General features: G+C 46.3%; 1 protein-coding gene across 6 annotated transcripts in view; it reads right to left on the bottom strand.

The window, feature by feature from the left end:
- DNAH9 (dynein axonemal heavy chain 9) overlaps positions 1-21,345 on the bottom strand; it is a 392,191-nt gene that overhangs the window by 265,709 nt on the left and 105,137 nt on the right. For 5 of the 6 annotated variants that reach the window (XM_030534286.1, XM_030534287.1, XM_030534283.1 and 2 more), the window contains 7 exons: positions 15,681-15,838; positions 13,315-13,453; positions 11,976-12,263; positions 10,777-10,987; positions 6,631-6,758; positions 2,767-2,875; positions 1,975-2,122 (listed from right to left, as the gene is read on the bottom strand). In XM_030534286.1, coding sequence (XP_030390146.1) covers positions 1,975-2,122; positions 2,767-2,875; positions 6,631-6,758; positions 10,777-10,987; positions 11,976-12,263; positions 13,315-13,453; positions 15,681-15,838 — 1,181 coding nt within the window. Of the gene's footprint in view, positions 1-1,974; positions 2,123-2,766; positions 2,876-6,630; positions 6,759-10,776; positions 10,988-11,975; positions 12,264-13,314; positions 13,454-15,680; positions 15,839-16,604; positions 16,639-21,345 lie in introns of those variants that run through there. The other variant, XM_030534288.1, reaches the window with a different exon arrangement.

Genomic DNA, 21,345 nt, shown 5'->3' with positions numbered 1-21,345 from the left:
AGGGAAATTGAAAGCATATGAAGTATAATTGGATTCAGCATGATGGTAGTTAGCAATACAGAGGAATGTGCATATAAATCCGCTTTCAGAACATTAACATTTTACTTTTCTGCAGTGTGTATCTTCCTTATGCAGGGATACAGTGAGAAATAAAACACCAGCTTTCATCCCTAGGCCTATAAGTGCAGGCACATGCACAAGTAATAACAGTCATAAGAAGTTTCAGACATTTAAAAACTTTGATCCTCTTGAAAGTAGTAAAATGGGAGACTCACTAAGGGCAATGATTTCCTGTGAACATCATGAGTTAGGAGCGGTCATATAGAATAAATCCTTTCATCTCGCTGTTTTAAACCAACTTAGGAATTCTGTAAATGTAGCTGAACTAATATTGTGGCTGGCGGGAAAACATTGAAGTCTTCCATAAAATAATTATAGTTATTTGAAAGGTTGGTCCTACAATTTCTGAATTAAGCAATTTACAAAAATACCTGGTTTAGAACTGTCAGCAGCTAATCCCTGCGATTCCATGCTCTGTCACAAACCTCAGGAAACAGAGTGAGAACCATCCTACGTGTTCTGCTGCTGGTGGCTATAATCAGACTGGTCACACAGGCAGCAATCTTATTGCAAAACTTCTTTCATTACAAATCCCCATTTTCACTATCTCAGGCCTTTCTGCATATCTGCCTTTTGGGCTGACATTTCCTAGGCCTGGTCTCTGCCTCAATGTGCATGTCCTTCTGCCAGGACTCTTGTTCATGTATAAGGACTAGGGTGGAAGATGCAAGAAGCTGTTTCCAGATGCTGCTCACTAAGTGGACAGAGGAAGTGCCCTCAGAGCCATTCTTCAGAGCTGCACAACTGACATCCTGAGCATCTTGACTGTCCGGATCATCCTTCTCCATGGCAGTTGTGTAAGCTCAGCCGCATGGAGGCTCTGTGCAGGCATAACGGTTAATAAAATGGGGTCCCACAGGCCTCATCATTGATTACTGCTGCCAGAGCCCATAAGCCAGTTGGACATCAAAAGGATAACAATCTAACCTGGCCAATGAGGCAGCTTAATGAGTCACTGAAACCCTTATTTATAGCAAAGGAAAAACCACCACTATTGATTTAATGGTTCCCAGCAGTGAACTGTGCGAGGCTGGAAAGGGACGCAGACACAATTTCTTCTGCAGCTGTCATGAAAAGAATCATAGAATATCAAGGTTGGAAGGGACCTCAGGAGGTCATCTAGTCCAACCCCCTGCTCAAAGCAGGGCCAATTCCCAGACAGATTTTTGCCCCAGATCCCTAAATGGCCCCTTCAAGGACTGAACTCACAACCCTGGGTTTAGCAGGCCAATGCTCAAACCACATAGAGAAGAACTGGCGAGGGAGAGATCTCAACCCTTCTTATCAGGGAGGTTCCCCGGTGACAGCTGGAGGCCGGTTACAGCTGAACTATACAGTCCAAGAGGGCATGGGCACAGCACCTGGGGAGGGAGAGGATGACGTGTCCCTCAACTTTACTTCTTAAAGGCCAAAAACCTTTCCCCCGAGCAACTATTTGAAATCCACCTTGTTGAGTGAAGCGCTCTGACCCAACTGACTTAACCTTTTCTACGTTCTTTCCTGTTCCCTCTCCAACTGACAGATAATTGGCTCCTGCATCATACAACATCCCAGCATGCCTCGCACTACCGAGCCCACACTTACTACAGACACAAATTAACAACAAAATGTCAAATTACGATTAAGTGAAACCTGGGCTGCAGCCAAGCAAGGGTGTGAATTTGGGAGCCAGCATCCGCTCCTCCTTCCCCACAAACATTACACTGAAGGAAAGCCAACACTGCTCAGTCAATGGGGCCTTTCAGAGGCAGGGCAGCAATTTGCTTGGCAGGGGCCCATGCAGCTGTGTCACCCAACAGAGCCACATCATGGTGGGTGTCGCTCACATACACGTTATGTCCCGTTATACTGTACCTAGTTCTAAGAGTGTCCAGGCAAAACGGCAGGTACTTGTCAAACAAGATGGTCAGATTAGCTCGTTCTGACTGGATTTCTCGTCGGTCAATCCAGCTGCTAACGGGGGGATTCCAGCCCAAGTCTGCTGGGTTGATGTACAAAATGCCTAGAGACCCAGTGCAAGAGAGACAGACACAGAAAGGACATGGCAGAGACTGGTACCTTTCTCCATAAGAACTGTTCACCTTCCCTCACTAAGATCATAGTTTAATAAGTGCAGCAGTGTACCACACTGCACAGCCTGTTGCTCTTACACAATTGTAATTTAGTCTGGATTTGTAAAGGTGTTTAGGTGCCTAACACCTATTGAAATCAGGCACTTTTCTCTTGAGCCTCAGCTCCCATCCATAGACAGGGGAGAACAATACTTCCATTCTCCCACGTTGTCTCTGCCTTGGCTATTTCAGCTGTAAACTCTCCTGAACAGGGACTGTCTCTCACTCTGTTTGCACAGTGCCCCGATCTCAACTAAGCCCTCTATGCGCTACCCTCATCACCACCTTTGTCGTCAGCGGTTCACCAGTGAGTGTTGGGTTTCTAGGTTCTGCTGCCCGCTTCTCGGTCACATGCCCTGTCAGCCAGTGGCATTGTGAATTAAGGCTGTCACTTTCAAAAGGCCTAAGGAAGTTGGGCACTGAATGCCAGCGGGAGTCAGATGCCAAAATCTCCTGAGCCCTCTGAAAATCTCAATCCTAAACTTCACTTTGTGCGAGTGGAAAGAGAAGGCCCTCTTATTCCCCCTTGACCTACCTGCTCTGGATACAGTGGCTGGAGTTGCTGTGCGTAGGTGACTGATCTCAAAGAGCAGCCTCATGGTTGGGTTAAGGGGAATTCTTTCATTGCTTGCTAGTGTCAGCACCTGCAAAGGACAGACATATTCAGAATATAAGCCTCATGGCAGCGGCATTCCTCAATCCTGCTGGTGAGAATTGTTCATTCCCATGTTATCGCCGTATGACTCAGGCATGGTCTTGCTGACAGGATCTCTGCATTGCTTGATTAGGATTTCATCCAGCTCCTCAATGCGATGCATATGCAAAGGAAGCCATGTCCTTCCATTTTGCTCACTTACTGTGCAAACCCTTCTAGTCTATCCTCAGATATCATGGATTACATGCTTTGCTATCTTGCTGCTCAGCACCTATTTGATTTTTTCCTCCAAATATCTCACCTCCAGTTTAGTGAAGAGGATTTCAGGAAGTCTCCAAGACTCCCCAAGATACACAAACCTGCTTACATACATTCTAGGATATGTTGTTATATCCTTCAAGCCTTCTACTCTCCAAGAGCAGGAAAATGATATCCTGGGGGGACCTCACACTCTCCCTACAACAACACACCTGGAAACACCCAAGGAATAAAGACTGAACAGAGGGGAAGTAATGGTCCCAGGCTAAAGGGATTTCTAGCCTGTGTATAAAAACCTGGGAAACCCAAGCTGCAAAAATAAGGCCTTAAGAATCTGCCAGCCTGTTTATCACTCAGGGTTAGGAGTATGTTAAACTCAGTTAGCAGTTTTGTTTATTTACTACGTAACCTGCTTTGATCTGTTTTCTATCACTTAAAATCTATCCTTTTGTAGTTAATAAACTTATCCAAACCAGTGTGCATTTGACTAAGGTGTCTGGACAAATTCCCTGTAAGCTGCGTGGCCACGGAGTTAGCTATCAAGGGCCACACAGGCAGGGAGAGGCACCCCTCCCCAGCCCAGCCCAGCCCCGTCCCACTGGAGCTGTTGGGGAGAGGAACCCCACCACCAGCCCAGCCCAGCCCAGGCCCACAGGAGCTGCCGGGAAGAGGAGCCCCTCCCACAGCCTGGTCCGTCCTGGTCCAGGCCCGTCCCAGCCCTGCCAGAGTTGCCAAGGAGAGGAGCCCCTCCCCCAACCTGGCCCAGCCCAGCCCCACCAGAACAGCTGCATCCCAGGACACACACCCCTCCCGCAGCCTGGCCCAGCCCAGTCCAGTCCTGCCAGAGCTGTCACAGCCGGGGAGAGGCACCTCTCACCCAGCGCAGAGCTGCTGTGCCAAGAGAGGGCTGGAGGGAGTCCTCTCTCCCTGTCGCAGCCCTGGGGCAGCCTGCACCCTAAGCCTTTCATCACCAGTCCCACTCCAGAGCCTGCACCCCAACCATCTGCCCCAGCTGAGCCCCCTGAATCCCTCATCCCCAGCTCCACCCCAGAGCCTTCACCCCTAGCCAGAGCCCTCGTCCCCCGAAACGTCAACCTCAGCCCCAGCCCTGAGCCCCCTCCCACACTCCAAACCTCTTGACCCCACCCTTGCCACACATCACCTCCCTATTGGTGCACATAACAAAATGAATTCCTCATATGGATGTAAAAAATTAGAGGGAACACTGGTGTCTGAGGAAAATCTCAGCTTGGTTACCACAAGTGTGCATGGTCCTCTTCACGCTGAGGGAGAAGCAGACTGGGTGTTAAACCCATATACTGGCCAGATTTGACCAGGGCAGGACAGTACTGCTCGGGGATCCTAGGCTGGGAGGCTGGTGGCTAGACAGCCTGCATGTGACTGCATCTGGGTGTGCCCCTACCTGTGTGAATGCTAGTGAAAATGCAAGCTTGGAGGGTTTCGCAACTTCTCACTGCAGCACAGTGAGTGGGATCACAGGCTGGTGGGTCAGAGGGCTCAGTGGCACCCATGTTCCAGGTGGCAGTCCGTGGGGAACCCATCACAGCGGGTTCCCCACGATGTCATTTTCCCCCTTTTATATCTTCTTCCCATTAGCTATAAAGCTCTTATGCTCTGACCTGGGTCAAACAGTTCCCACTGTGCAGTGCTCTCTCTGAGAGGTTTCTATTGTACACAGTTCCTGGGATAATTCTTGTGTGCATTTCCTCAATAAAAGTCATTAACATTGTTTGGCCTTTTTACTGGTGTATCGGAAAGGCTGCTTGTGGGTGTTTTCAACCTCACAACATGTTTCAGTAACACATACATAGCCAAACTTCATAACTTCACATATGACGATAGCACATACAATCCAACAAGATATTAATGTCTAGCAGATCGAGACTTTTAGAATGATACTTCACAAGACATTCTTTGTACAAAACATATCCTAATTACATGACAGTGGTGAATATTGGGGTGCCAGGGTGTCACAACAACAGAAACATGGTGGAATAGTAGTCATGCCTGGAATACAGGGATTGAAGAGTATGTGCTGTTCAGGAAAGACAGAAATAAAGGTAAAGGTGGTGGAGTAGCATTGTATATTAATGGTGAGATAGACTGTAAAAAAACTAGAAGTGATGTAGTGTGTGAAATGGAATCTGTTTAGGTCAAAATCACTTTGGGGAAGAAAGGTAACAGAGGCTCCACTGGAACAGTGCTTGAGGTACGCTACAAATCCCTTGAATCTAATTTGAATATGGATAGAGACCTACTGGAAATAGTGTGATTATGAGAGACTTCAATTTCCCAGATACAGATTGGAGGACAAGTGCTACTAATAATGGTCAGGACCAGATATTCCTGGATGTAATAGCTGAAAGATTTCTTCACCAAACAGTCACCAAACCAACAAGAGGCAATGCCATTTTAAATTTAGTACTGGTAAGTAGTGAGGACCTCATAGAAGAGCTGGTTGTAGAGGACAACCTTGGTTCGAGTGATCATGAGCTAATTCAGTTTAAATGAAATGGGAGAATAAACAAAAATAGATCTGCAACTAAAGTCCTTGATGTCAAAAGTGCAAATTTTATAAAATTAAGGGAAGTAGTTAGGGAAGTGGACTGAAGAACTCAAGGATCTGAATGTGGAGCAGGCTTGGAATTACTTTAAGTAAATGTTGCAAAAACTATCTCAAGCCTGCATCCTAAGCAAGGGGGAAAAATGCCTAGGGAAGGGTTACAGACCATGCTGGATTAAGCGTCTCAAGCAAGTGATTACGAGAAAGCAGAAAGCCTACAAAGAATGGAAGGTAAGATGGATCAGCAAGGAAAGTTACCCCTTGGAGATTAGAAAGTGTAGGTACAAAGTGAGAACTGCTAAAAGCCAAGTAGAGTTGGACTTTGAAAAGGAAATTAAAACCAACAGTAAAAGGGTCTAAGAACATAAGAACGGCTGTACCGGGTCAGACCAAAGGTCCATCTAGCCCAGTATCTGTCTATGACAGTGGCCAATGCCAGGTGCCCCAGAGGGAGCGAACCTAACAGGCAATGATTATCCATCTCCGTCCTCTGACAAACAGAGGCTAGGGACGCCATTCCTTACCCATCCTGGCTAATAGCCATTTATGGACTTAACCACCATGAATTTATCCAGTTCTCTTTTAAATGCTGTTATAGTCCTAGCCTTCACAACCTCCTCAGGTAAGGAGTTCCACAAGTTGACTGTGCCCTTCTGGCCTTAAAGTCTATGAGTCTATGAGATTTCAATGTACTGACTGCAGCAGAACAACGTTACCCACATCACTCCAATTCAATAACATGTCCCTGAAAATTAATGCTTGTGCTGTTTTCCAGATGTAATATTTTATTTGCGTGATATTTGTTTTTATTTGAAGAAACACAGTAACAACTCTTTCATACTATGAGTTATGTTCTCAACCTATCTATTTCTCCTATGGGTTGATCAAAGAATATCTATTACCTTATTATCATCCATAACTGTATTAAGAGATTCAATCCACATTGGATCAATATCACCATCCAGCACCATCCACTTGGGACCATCATGTGTGACATTGGCCAGCTCTCGCATGATTGATGAAAACAGTCCTAGAAAGATGACACACATTCCTTCATGATCACGGAATCTGCAACTTGCCCAACTAGTTTTCTGCAACATCTTTCTTAAATGCCAAAATGATTCAAGTCATAAAAAACCATGTAACAGGATATCAGGCTAAGCTGCTTTGGGGGAAAAATGAATGTTATCAATTAATATCAATGAAAAAGATTGCAGGCCAGCACGTAACTCATTACTACTGGGGAGCGTTGAGGGCAAGAAAACAGTGATGAGTGGACACTCTCCACTAACAGGGAAAGGAGGAAGTATATTTAACAATATAAAGGTTTGGAAAACTGTTTGACTATAACTTGGGATTTCTTATGACTGCTTCCTCAGCTGGAAGTACTGCCAGGGAACTCAAGGTGCATTAAGCATTGGGTCATGGCTTTGAACTAGAGAGACGGGGGGTGAGAACAAGAACAGAATGAATGAATGACAGAACCACATGCTAGTGAAATCAAGGAAACTGAGGAAATAAAATGTCTCAGGGGAAGCAAATAATTAATGATAAGAAGAACAAGAATGCTGGGAATATAGAAGCAATGCTGTAGAACAGAACAAAATGCCTCAAAACTATCGTTTGTCAGTGCACAAATATTTTCACATTAAAACACCGAGAGAGACTTTGGGAAAGAAAAGTATCAGGCAAGCAGAAAAAATGTCTCTCTTTTGGCAAATCCTCAAAACTGTGGCTTTTGCCCAAGGTGAGTATTTTCTTGAACAATCCAGAGTAGAGGAACTGGAGGCAGGCAAAAACCAAAGAGGAGCAAGAAAAGGGTCTCAGCTGGAACTGGAGTTCTTGGAGCAGATCCCTTTGCTCTTGGAATACACCTACACTCTTGATTATGTCCCAAACCATGGAGAGTTGCAGAGGAAAGCCGTAATGTCTAAAGGAGGCGTGGCTGCCATGCACACTCAGTTTATTCCACTTCCTCCAAATCTAACATGGACTCCAAAAACATGCAGATGGGAATTGAGAATGTCCATCTGCTCTGGAACTCTGTTCCAACAGAGATGGGTTTGAGGTAAGGCAATTTACACAATGGGTGCTGGGTGGCTCCCTGGAAGAAGGCATCAGATTTTGAGGTCAGGTTAAGAGAATAACGCTTCATAAAGGTACGAGCTGAACTTCCACTATGCACAAATTCCACCACAGGGACATTATGGATGTATGCTCCAGAAACTCCCTCAGACTGAGTTGTTTGTTCTGATACCATTGAGAATGGAGACGCATAGCATCTCACAGTGCAGATCTCAATCCATTATGACAGCGATTGAGAAGAAACCACCCCTCCACTAACGTTGCTCTATATTCCATAAACTGGGGAGAGAGTGAAATCAACAGACCATGTTGGTTGTACTAAGGGTACGTCTGTACTACCTGCCGGATTGGCAGGTAGTGTTCGATGTATCGGGGATTTATTTATCGCATCTCATCTGGATGCGATAAATCGATCCGCTAATCAACGTCCGTACTCCACCTCGGCAGAAGGAGTAAGTGGAGTCAACAGGGGAGCCACGGCAGTCAACTCGCCACCGTGAGGATGTCCAGGTAAGTCAAAGTAAGATACTTTGACTTCAGCTATGCGAATAACATAGCTGAAGTTGTGTGTCTTAGTTTGAACCCCTCCACTAGTTTAGCTCAGACCTAAGAGTCCTTTAAGAGTCCTATTAAAGGACCTTTTAGTAGGCAATGTGTGAAACCTGCCCTCCCCTAGCAACGAATGTAATTTAGGAAAGAAAACAAGCCAACAGTCTGATTCAGAAGAAAATCAGTGACTGGGTGGGGGTCAATTTAGCATGAGAATGTAGGCTTTTGTTAGGCTGCGTAAGAAGAGTGAGCCATGGGAGCTCTCTGACTCTCCTCACTGATGTTACAGCTACAAGAAACACAGTTGTCAGGGGCAGCTGATGAAAAAAACATTGCAGTGGGGAGTCCCTAAGCCTGGGTAGAATGAGGACGAGCTCCCACAAAAGCACTGGTTCAGGAAACATCAGCCAGTGTCTTTACAACATCCCTAAAAGCAGAGGCCTCTTGAACTGGAATGTGATTTGTGGCTCTGTCTGGCTTGGGCTCACTCCAGGCACCATTTGACCAAAGTTAGCCCTGGCCATCACTCAGGTCGGACTCCACAGCCTCCTCTGTGACCTGCACTTCATTTCTGTCACTTGTGATTTAAGGTCTGTAGTTACAATCAGATGAAATTGGCACTGTAGGAGGTCAAAGGCGAATATGTTCTAGGGATGAATGGGCAGTTTATCTCTTGGGAAGACAGCTGGGTATGATTTATTGGCGGCCTCTTCTTTCGCATTCCTCTGTTTAAGGGATCAGGGCATAGGCAGTCTGGCCTAGTGGTCGCAACTGGGCTGAGGTCTGCCCACCAGGGCTGGTAGTCATGGGCAGGGGCTGGAGGGATCGCAAGGGCCCGGTTCCGTAATCAGAAGTCAGAGTCAGAGTCAGGCCAGGGTTGGAAACCAGAGATCAGAGGCAGTACTACATTAGTACTGAGAGATAGGAGTCAGGGTCAGAGTTAGGCTGGAGTCGGACGCCGGAGATCAAGCACAGTCTGGAGCTGCAGCAGGCCAAAGTCTGCGTGGTTGCCCAGACAATTTCCTAGGCCAACCCCTGGGGTTAAATAGAGTACTTAGCCAATCAGTGGACCGCAGGGTACCATCACTCTAGGTTGCTTGGGCAGTACTTCCTGCAGCACTAACTTCCACAGTGCTCCCTGGCTGTGCCTCTACATGGCCTCCCAGTGGCACTAAGGGACTCTTAGCCATCACAGGCTCTACAGACATGGTTCTAGTCCCCAGGGCCTCACACTCTGCACCTCCCAAACTGCAATTGCCATTAAAAACTAGCACCAATGTACATTACAAAAAAGAATTGTCTTAATTTAAGCTTCACGCAGCCTTTTAGCAAACTTTTAACTTGTGCCTGTTTTCCCCAGACCCTGGGAAGATGCGTCTCTCTTACTGTTAGTCAGTAAAGAGAGCATGTGGCAAGCAAAAGTAATTTCTGAGGCCGAGGAAACCTTTCCATCAGTGCTGTTGTGGCTGTGCTATTAACGGTGAGAACACAGTGAAATGTGTGCATGGAGAAGGTGAGATGGAGTGGAACATGGTGCCCAGCTCATTTTCACCATAGTTACATCATTCCTGGTTTGAAAGTAGAACTCTACTCCGCTATAACACCATCTGGTAAAACATGGGTTCGCATATAGCGCGGTAGAAGAGGGGCTCTGGCGGCGCTTTAAAGGGTCTGGGGCTCTGGCAGCTGTGGGGAACCCAGGCTCTTTAAATCACCGCTGGAGCCCTGTTGCTGCTACCCCGGGGCTGCTGCAGCGGGGCTCGGGCAGTGCTTTAAAGGGCCCAGCGCTCCAGCTGCAGTGGCCAGAGCCCGGAGCTCTGTAAATCACCACTGGAGCCCTGCTGCTGCTACCCCTGGGCTGAGGCAGTGGGGCTCGGGCATCGCTTTAAAGGGCCAGGGGCTCCACCAGTGATTTAAAGGGCCAGGGGCTCCCCACGGCTGGAGCCCTGGGCTCTTTAAAACACCGCTGCAGCCCTGCCACCACTACCCTGATATAAAGGCGTTTCAGGTATAACATGGTAGGGATTTTTGGCTCCACACAACCACGTTATATTGGGGCAGAGGTGTACTCAGCACTTTCTAGTTCAGCCAATTATTAGCAGCAGCCTGTCCAGGTTAGGAACTTTGAGTCTCTTCTATATGGGCAGGACAGCTGATTCTTAGGGTAGCTAGGTTAAAACAAGATTTATTCCAGAGCAATTCTCATCTGAAAGTCAGACTGGCTAAAGAATCTCATGTGCCCCATTAGCAATAAAGCATTAACACACTGTAGATGTTAGATGTGTTTTTGTGCTTGAGATCTATGGAAAACCACCACATAAGAGCAATGAACTATTAATATTATTATTGCTGTTGTTTAGAAAGTTTACAGAAATACCCTTCCTGGTCAGTGGTTTATGTGAAAACACACCTACCATCTTTCCATTCTCTTGTGGCTGGGTTGATGATGCCAAAAAGTTCGTCATTGGTGACTGCTTTGGGATTGAGGTCTGTCCAGACAGGACGTCGTTTCATTATCTGGTAAGTCTTATTCAGAGATTTCAGTACCTGAGATTTGCCAGTGCCAGCATTACCCACTACAAAGACAGAGTGCCGCACAGCCAACAACTCCTCCAGCTGCACCACCTGCAAGAGAAGTCAACTAGAAAGCCCATCAAATCTCAGACCAAATTAACAACCGAAAGTCCTGCTTTATTGAGCAGCCAAAAGGGACTATTAAGCCCATTGCTCTCATAATAGTGTCTTCTTGCAAAGTGGAACAGAATCACTGCATTATTGTTAAGGATACAATTTAGTCATGGAGGTCACAGAAATCACAGATTCCACATCTTTACTGGACCTCCGTGACTTCTTCGGCTTCAGCTGTCAGGAGCTCCAGCTGGGGCCAGAGCTGGGGCTGTATGCCCCCATCCTGTAGCTCTGGCCGGGGCTGAAGCCTGAGCTGTGCCCCCACCCAGTGGTGGTGGGGCTTGGATTGTCGGTCCCCCCACCTCCCGCAGCAGGGCTCAGGCTGTCAGTCCCCCGCACCCCTGGGGCTCCAGAAGTTATTCCTTCCCCCACACCCAGTCATTATTAGTAAGTCACAGGCAGGTCGCAGGCTCCCGTGAATTTTTGTTTATTGCCCATGATCTGTCTCTGACTTTCACTAAAAATAATGGCCCTTGGGTCGGGCACACCGGCCTCTGCAGAAGTCCCGGAAAGCCACAGAATCTGTGACTTCCCTGACTTCCGTGACAGACTCGCAGCCTTACTTGTAAGTTAAGAGAATACTGAAGGTTAAGTAAAGGTTTGAAGCTGGGATGAAAGAAATTTAGCCCACGTCCAGACTAACCCGCCGTATCGGCGGGTTAAAATCGATTGCTCGGGGATCGATATATCACGTCTAGTCTAGACGCGATATATCGATCCCCAAGCGCGCTTACATCGATTCCGGAACTCCATCAACCCGAATGGAGTTCCGGAATCGACACAGAGAGCCGCGGACATCGATCCCGCACCGTCTGGATGGGTGAGTAATTCGATCTTAGATATTCGACTTCAGCTACGTTATTCACGTAGCTGAAGTTGCGTATCTAAGATCGATTTTCCTCCCCTAGTCTGGACGAGGCCTTACTTTGAGCACAAAGTTGTCTTCAGCCTGCAGTCTGAGGTCTAACACAGCCTGTTTCACAAACGATTCAAAACGCAGGTCTCGCTTTCTGGGGACATCCAAAGCAGGAAAAAGATCCCCGATCAGTCCCATAAACACTGGCATGTCGTCTGTCACAATCTTAGGGATGTTGAAATCACGAAGAGAGCGCATAAGAACCTGGTCTTCGGGACGATCGGGGTCCCCTCTCTTAAGGGAGCCAGCAACAACCAGCACTGACTTAATTGCACGCAGGCCCCAGTCATAGTGATCCTAAACAGAGCAGAGTGAAAGGAGTCATTTATGCGTAGCTGGCTTGCCAGAATACAAAACAAGGAAGCAGGCAGTTCCAAATGGCCATGCAACCCAACCGCAGAAATTCATCTGAATCTTCTTCCATCTGCACAGTCCTTGTTACAGAATGCAGTACCAGTCTGGCTGCTAGGACTTCCACCCCATCTTCCTTAGGTGGGATTCAGCTAATATAGGATTCAGTAGGTACAGCAGCACTGGAAGGAGCTGAGAAGATCAATCCTAACCCTCCAGTGCTCCCCTGGACCCCAGCTACAGGAGCACTAGGCCCCATGGAACTTTATCCTTCCCCCAGTCGTCTGGGCTCAGAGAAGGAAGAAACACTAGGGCGGAGCCAACCCATGGGCGGAGACTCAGCCAGCAGGAGCCAACACAGAAGCAGTAACAGCAGCAGGCATCTTGCCACACCGATGATGTCATCAGGCTGCTGGCTAGAGCATCCCTCTCTGCTGATTGGCTTCTGGCCCACTCTCTTTATCCCCCTCTCAAAGTCCCTCCATCCTCACTCCAGCTGACCTCCAGTCTTCCATCCCTCCGCCCCCTCTCCTGAGACCGACCAATTCATTTCATATACATTCCAAGGAGGCCATCATATGGCCATGAAGTCCTGTCGCTACAAACCTGCGCTGGATTTGAACCACCTGCCAAAAGATGAGAGGCTCTTTCTTCCAATACTAAACCTGAGACACCCGTTATGATTATGATTCAGCATGTTTATTATGGTAGGAGAAGCTGCTGGCTGTGGGACAACCAAGAACAGGGCCCATTGTGCTAGCACTGTACAAACACAGAGTAGCAGACAGACCCGTATTTCCCCCAGTTTACACAATGTGCCAATTACAGTTTCCCTGTGCACATTTTCCCTTAATCAACAGTGCCCGCATGCAGGAAATCTTGTGGATCTGCGCTTACACATGCCAGTCAAGTTGGTCACAGAGCTTAGGGTAGTGTTACTGGTCATGAGGAGATTGACATATTTAATTGCGCTTTATAGCTCATGAAAGAGACTTACCTGTTTGGACAGGAGTTCTTTGCATAATTGGTAAAGGGTAATGAATTTCCTGGCTAACAATCGGGCCTCAATGAACCCCTCAGCCACCAACATGATTTCACAGATCAGCTCAAAGTCCGGCACAACCATTGCACATGGCCTAAAAGCAAGGATGGGAAAAATTATTACAGAGCTTTATTTCCACTTCATCCAAGGAACAGACGCAACTTTGTTGGCAAACGTTTCAGCACTGTGACTGAGAGGGACAGCTGAGCTGGGGTTGGTTTCGATTCTGAGGAGGCACGTAAAACAAAAAGTCCACAAAGCTACAATTGTAGAATCAGAGAGATATAGGGTTGGAAGGGACTGAAAGGTCATCTAGCCCATGCCCCAGGATTAAGTACACCTAGACCATCCCCAACAGAGGTTTCTCCAACCTGCTCTTAAAAACCTCCTGTGATGAGGATTCCTCAATAACGTCTCCTACACCAGTTACAAAGCACAATTTCCTATCCTGGCTACAGAATGAATCTTCAAAACAAGCAGCAGCTCTGTGCACTCATCCTATCTCAGGCACTAACTGATACAGACTGATGTCAACACAAGCAACATGTGTGATGTGGGGGGAAGGGAGAGAAACACTGACTCCACCTCGGAAGTCTAAGAGCCACCCAGACTAAGGCTTTTCCTTTCTAAAGGCTGGGATGGATGGCTCCCAACACAATGCCAGTGCCCACGTTCGGGGACAAAGGAGGACAAGCTGGCTCAGATCTCTTCACATGCTGACAGGACGGGAGGGTGGGGGAGAGAGAGCCTGAGGCACAGGGAAAGTCAAAGACAGAGAGGCTCATGCTGCTGGCACATGGGTCTCTCCGGCACACACTGCTCATTGCAGGACATGGCTGGAAATCATTAATTGATACAGTCACCTTCATTCAGAATCCCAGCCCTCTTTAAGCCCAGGGCTGTAGCTCCAAGTGTTCCCCCTCCCGTCCGACAATACTGTAGTGGCTGCTGTTTGTCAAACACTTTGGCATGTTTGCAAAGAAACAAAAGGGCCTACAAAGCAGGCAATAGGGTTCTACAGAGGGGATGGCCTAGGAGCAGGGTGATGTTGACAGCAGATGTGACTGTCAGATAGTGAGGGTGTTTGGCCAATACCTGCAATGAAAGGTGCTTACCGAGCTCTGGACACACAGGTATGTCTTCTATGCCTGTAGTTGGCCCAAGTCAGGTAACTCGGGCTCATAAAATTGTAGTGTAGATGTTTGGGCTCTAACCCAATGCCAAACGGCTACACTGAGGTCAAACAGCCCCTTAGCCTGATCCCCGCGAGCCCAAGTCAGCTGATATGGGCCAAATATGGGTGTTTAATTGCAGCGCAGACATACCCTAGGGGACAGATTTCAAAGGTATTCAGGAACCTGAAGATGCAGATAGGTACCTACCTGCATCTTTAAGTGCCTAAATATCCTTAAAGAACTGGCCCTGAGTCTTCTCTGTGTCTAGAAGAGGTATGGCGTGGGCCATGCTGAGGCAAGCCTCCCAGGACTTACTGCCCTCCAGGGTGGAAGGGTCATAGCAGGGTCTGTGCCATACTAGGCCTCTCTGCTGAGACAGACATTGGGCTAATTAGAGTTGGACAAGATGTTCTGGACAAACAGTAAGTTCACCAAAAAAAGCATTTTGGGGGCATGAATGGAGGCTGAATTTGGGAAACAGTTTTGGCTGAAAAACAAATAAAATTGGAAATGTCAAACAGTTCAAGTTGACATTTACACCATGAACCATTTCGACATTTTGTTTCAATCGGTATTTTGTTTAGAAAATGTCACTTTGAATAAACAATAGAAACATTTTGTTTGATCTAACAAAATGTTTTCAGTTTTTTGTTTCAGAAAAAAAAATTTACTTGCTTAGAAAAACTGATTTTTTTCCCCATCTGTTCAGGTCATCCACCAAATGATCAATTATTTGCTCAGCTCTGTGACCAATGAATACAAACTGACGGTGGGGTCTGTAATGTGTTACACTAGGAACTGGACTGGGAATGCCAATCCATTTCACAGAGGCCACTGAATAACCATGAGGTGGCAACAACCTTTGGTCACCAGCAGCCTGGGGCAGATTTGAACTTGTGATGAAAGGATTCCATCACCATACCCCTGAGCCAGCCAGCTGCCAAAAGCTGCTTTTAACATCTCAGAGACTTGTGCCTGTTTCTCTTCCCTGAATGTTCATAAACTAAGACTTTTTGTCCAAGATCTGAGCTATCTATTAATAAAAGTGAATGGAAAGGCAGCTGTGTTCTGAGTCCCCTGACGACACTGACAAAAGTAAAGGAACTAGTTTATTAAACAGGGCGCAAAAGCTGATCTGCACCTTACCTGAAAAGAGCTTTCAAGTTCTCAGGTAGTTCAGTTCGTCCAGCATAGCCAGGGTTCATTGTAATGAAAATGCCAACAGAAGGAACCAAATTAATGTCTTCTCCAAGGAAATTGAAACGCTGCTTTTTGTCCCTTATGGCGTCCTGTATACTTTTCACCTGAGAACCAGAGTCACTATTTTAGTTTGAGCATTCAGCTATAAAGAACAGACCACAGTATAGTATCTGTGCTGACTTATTTCTGCTGGGTCCCCCTGAGAAGTCTGTGGTTTAGAATTGTTCTTAACAACTTTGTACACAGTTTGGTGGGGGGAAACCTATGTGACATTGGAATACAAACTAAAATATGGACAAAAAGTCCCAGGTATCATAGCTTCATAGACTCCAAAGCCTGAAGGGATTATTCTGATCATCTAGTTTGACCTCCTGCATAACCACAGGCTGGAGAACTGCCCCAAAATAATTTCTACAGCAGATCCTTCAGAAAAACCTCCAAGCTTGATTTTAAAATTGTCGGTGACGGCGCATCCACCAGGGCCCTTGGTAAATTGATCCAATGGTTAATTACTTTCACCGTTAAAAATGTACAGTATGTCTTCTTTCCCATCTGAATTTGTCTAGCTTCAACTTTCAGACATTGGCTTGTTCTATACTGAAGAACTATTACTAAACATTTGTTCCCCATGTAGGTACTTACAGACTGCGATCAAGTCACCTCTTAACTTTCTCTTTGTTAAGCTAGATAGACTGAGCTCTTTGAGTCTGTCACTATAAGGCAGTTTTCCAATTCTTTAATCCCTCTTGTGGCTCTTCTCTGAATCCTCTGCAATTTATTAACATCCTTCTTGAACTGTGGGCACCAGAACTGGACTCAGGATTCCAGCAGTGATTAATACATCAATAAATGTATAATGTACAAATATACCTGTTCTATGGACTAGACCAAAGGCTCCCAAACTGTGGTTCACAGAGGCCTGGTGCAATCCCAAATATCAGAGGACGTGGCTGTGAGACAATCAATGTATTAAAAACATGCTCTGTGCTATGGTAAAGTTTGAGACCCCCTGCCCTGGGCAGATGTAGTCCAAAAATACTTTCCAATAGGACAAGTTGCATGACATTAAACATACACCTTCCCTTCATTTTCTTGTGCTCCAATGCAAATAAATGAAACACAGAAGCAGTGTTCCATATTATCCTTGGGAGTTTCATAAAGGTACAACCATTTCATGTAAAAACTGGTGCTACTGTATGTTATTTATTTCTTTACTGCTTCCAATTTTTAGAATACAATTTCAGGAGCCCATCTAGTGCTCTGGGTGCCTATCCCGTAAATGAGAAATCACCACACAAACAAAAGCATTACCCTTAAGTCTCTCTCAGCCCACACTAAACTTCCAAAGCCTGACCCCAGGAGGGATTGGAGGGCGGGATCTGGGCTTTGCAGCATGCCCAGAAGGCTCACCACTCCAGGCTCTGGCACACTAAGGCATGGGAAAGAGTTCCAAATCCATGGCCCCTTCCAGAGAATACCCTGACAGCCACTCCTTCTCATTTATACTTAGGGAGCTTCCAGCTTGGGCACTGCTGCTGATCTCCACTGTGGTGGTATGTCACAGAGAGGTGATCTCTCGTAATAAATGCACATTACAGAATTTGGGTCCAATGTGCTGTACAGTATCCAGGGCCTTGCCTACAGAGACCTCCTTCTCTCTCCGCCTTTATGCTCCATAGCAGGAAAACTGCTACCAGGTAAAGATAAGGATAAGAACAGCCCTACCGTATTAGACCAATGGTCCATCTAGCCCAGTACTCTGCCTTCCAAAAGTAACCAGTGCCAGATGCTTTCGATGGAATGAACAGAACAGGACAATTTATCGAGTGATCCATCCCCTGTCACCCAGTCCGAGCTTCTGGCAGGTGGAAGTTAAGGGACACTCAGAGCGTGAGATTGTGTCTCTGACCATCTTGGCTAAGAGCCGTTGATAGACCTATCCTCCAGGAAAATATATACCGGTAATTCTGTTTTGAACCCAGTTATACATTTAGGATGATACAGCTCTGTCTAAGATCCCACTATTTTAGGATAGCATCTGTATTTTCACATCCAGCCTTGCTCTTCTGGTAGGCAGGACCATTTGAAGGCTACTAAAACTACAGGAGAGACAGAAATCATCCGATGGATGAATTCAATTGACACACAGCAGGAATCTAAGTAATCTGCAGGCAACCCAAAAGCTCCACAAGTTTCTTCTCAGAGCTAATGAAGATAATCTGATGGCACTTCTGACCCACTAATCTAGGAACCATCATCTTTCAGGACAGCTATGGAACTCTCTCAAAGTAGCCATTTGTCCCAGTCACACAGCTGGACACACTCTTGACTTAAACATTGCCTGTGACACTGTTTATCAACCTCCAACCATTACAGCAGAGAACTGATACACAGAATAACTTACAAGTGGTTCATAAAAACTTGACCCATCACTATACCGGAAGGAGGACTCTCCAACAACCGCAACCACAGAACCCCTTCTCAGAACCACTGCTGAGATTACAACAGCTCACCAGCTCAGCTTAGCCCACCCAGAGTGCTGGTACCTGACCTCAGCCCTGCACCCATGGATGGTCTGAAGAGATGATAATTCAATTATCGTCACACTTCACACCAGGATGAAGTACCCACCCACCCTCATTGTCTAACACTGGGCCAGACACAGTGGCAGAGGCTGGAAAGGCCTGAAGGTTGTCCATAGCACCATCTGTAATTCACAATTCTCAAGACAGTGTCACCAGCCTGACAGAAGTACTACAACCCGTCCCCCGCAACCTGCTATCTGCTGCCCCCTATCCAATACTGCTCACAGGTGCCTGCGGTGCAACCAGAATTTTCCTAAGAAGGGGGCCCCGGTTACCTGCCAGGTGGCATGGGCACGGAACTGATGGAGGAGGAAGCACGAGGAGAGGGCAGCTCACTGGTTCTGGGAAGCAGGAAGCCAGGTGAGAGAGACCAGCTGGGACTTCTCTCCTCCACTCCTCTCCCACCAGAGAGACCAGGACCAACTGGGACCTCCCGTCCTACCAGGCAGTGTCTATGGCCAAGTGGGAGAACCTGGGGCCCCCTCATTGCACTCCTGCAAGATGCTGTAGGGAAGTTTTATTATTCCTAAGCAAAGTGGCATCTATCTTGCTGAGCACTTGAGTGAGATCATTTACGTAATATCTGGTGAGACGCTTTATCAAATACTATATAACAAAAATACCTATGCGCCACCTACTCTGTTCCTTCTATTAATTTTTTGTTTCTCTTTTTTTCTCATTTTATTGATCACATCTCTATACTTCTCATTTATCAAGTTCACAGCAGATTTGAATCTTCCAGTGCTAACTAATGTTTTACTTAACATTATTTTCAATGAGGGAAAGGATCTCCACATTTTTTCCACTAGTGGAATCAGAACACCACTGAGCTGTCTTAAATTGTAACCAATTGTCTTTCTTCTGCAAGAAACCACACTGGCATTAGCAGTATGAATAAGACAACCCATGACATATGCTCCTAATGGCAGCTAGCAAACAGGGTGACAGAACAGCACTAGAGTCGCTTATTCAGCTACAGCATTCTAACTCCTGGAGAAAGAACCATTCAAAGCTGAGTCATCTCTGGGTTCCTTTGGTCAAGCTTCCTTTTTTATCTGTACTCATCTAAGCAGTCAGGTGCTTTTTTGGGGATGTCAGGTGATCTAATGCTTATGACATGCTAATATTATCAAAACTGTCCCAATATTATGGCCTTTGTTTTATAGACACAACTATACCCTCACCTCCTGAAAATGTGTGTCCTGATTTTTCACATTTGCTTACAAAATGTAATGTGATGTAAAGGGTCAACAGTGATATAAGAGAAACCCAGCCAGTTAGAGTGATCTTGTCCATTTAGCCTACGGGTACTCAGCTTGGGGGTCATGGGGTTGTGATATCATTGTCCTTCCCATAGAGCTAAATCATGGCTACACCCCCAGCTACACTGGAGGAGGGTCTCAGGGGGTTCTTGTTCTTGGTGTGGAAAAGCAGGCCCCAGTATGAAGAGACTGGGTACCAGTAACAAAAGAAATGGGCACTTACAGCTCAGCCAGTTTGGCCTCACCAAACTTTTCGGGTGCTGCTTGCAGGTTTCACAGCCCCCATGTTTTGTTCTGAGTTTGGAGTCATATGCTCTCGACATTCAAAGCACAACTCAGATGAATCTGCCAGTGGGTCCCTTGGGGAACCAGCAAGGAAATTCACTGGTTTGGGGCACACCTTTCAGTAATACCCCTTTTCCTGCCAAGGGTGAATGTGAAAAGAATGTTCAGCAAAGTTTTGTGTGGGCCTGGGCAAGTTTGGCCGAGGAGGCAAAAATGCTAGTTTCACTCAAAACTAGCACAGCTCTAACCTCCTTACTGGTTACTATTTCCTGATTCACTTTTATCTCATTATGACGTTGAAGCATGTAACGCAAGCCTTAGTATGTAACTTCTGGAATGAAAATTCAAACTTCAGGCTAGGGAGCATGAGAAAAGGACCAGAAGCATGTTGGAAGGAAGAAAAGCAAGAGGCAAAGCAGAGAAGAAGATTTAATATCTCTTTCCCATCTCTGTTTTCCATGGTTCTGTACTATCAATGTATCCTCAAGATATACATGCATAAAGGCTGTAGCTCTCCCTGGGAGATCCAATGGAATGACTCCCACTGACTTCAGTGGGCTTTGAATCAGCCTCAGAATCCCTCTTCTCCACCTAAAAACCTATTTCTATCTGGTCTCCATATGGAAAGAGAAACAGATTTACTGGCCATGATAAGCATGTAGGTTACAGTAAAGTCAGTTCTCAGCACTAAAATTAAACTTTGTAATTGTTGCACAAAGGGTTAATAATGCAAACGCTCATCATCCTAGTAGAGTAATTTTTCATATAGATCTGTGAAAAGCTGTCATAAGAAATTCTCTCAAAATGATCAAGCATTGGTCTGCTCGGTTCCACTTTTTTGTCTGATGGAGAAAAATAAGGTGCCTACAATGGTGGGTGTATGAAGGGTCTGGGCTATTCTAGCTATGAGGTACCAATTTCATCTGCACCATCATACAAAAGCACATATCTGGGGTAACCCAGACATGCAAACTGGGGGAAAAAATCTGTAATTTGGAAGAACTGGCTGAGCAAAGGCATCATATGGCTCTCCCAACTGGTCAAGAATGAGGGCCGTATTTCTTTTCTAACCCTAAAACAAGGATAGGACCTGCCACTCTCAGCAGAGTGCAAGTACTTTGTGGGAAGAGGAGTAATCACAGCCCGTGAAAGAACCCCAATGGCAGAGCATGTTACAGCATGTTAACAATGCTTCTGTGGCTCTCGGGCCACACCTGATATAGCAAATGAGCCTATCTAAAATGTACTGGACACACAGGGGTTGTGCAAAAAGTGGCCTGGTCATCTGATGTTTGTTGGTGCTGTATAAAGAAAAAGGAACCCTGATGCATATGCTGTGGGACTGTCCAACAATCAGGCAGCTGTGGAAAGTGGTGGACACAAGTGCACTTAACTTCAGCAATCAAACTTCAGCTGAAAATTACATCTGGGTTTAACTCCACCACAAAGACTTTGGTGCTTGATGGCTGCAGTGCTCAC

Source organism: Gopherus evgoodei, chromosome 15 (genome assembly GCF_007399415.2).
Source record: "Gopherus evgoodei ecotype Sinaloan lineage chromosome 15, rGopEvg1_v1.p, whole genome shotgun sequence".
In the NCBI taxonomy this organism is placed as follows: domain Eukaryota; kingdom Metazoa; phylum Chordata; order Testudines; family Testudinidae; genus Gopherus; species Gopherus evgoodei.
This window is presented reverse-complemented; position numbering and strand designations above follow the sequence as displayed.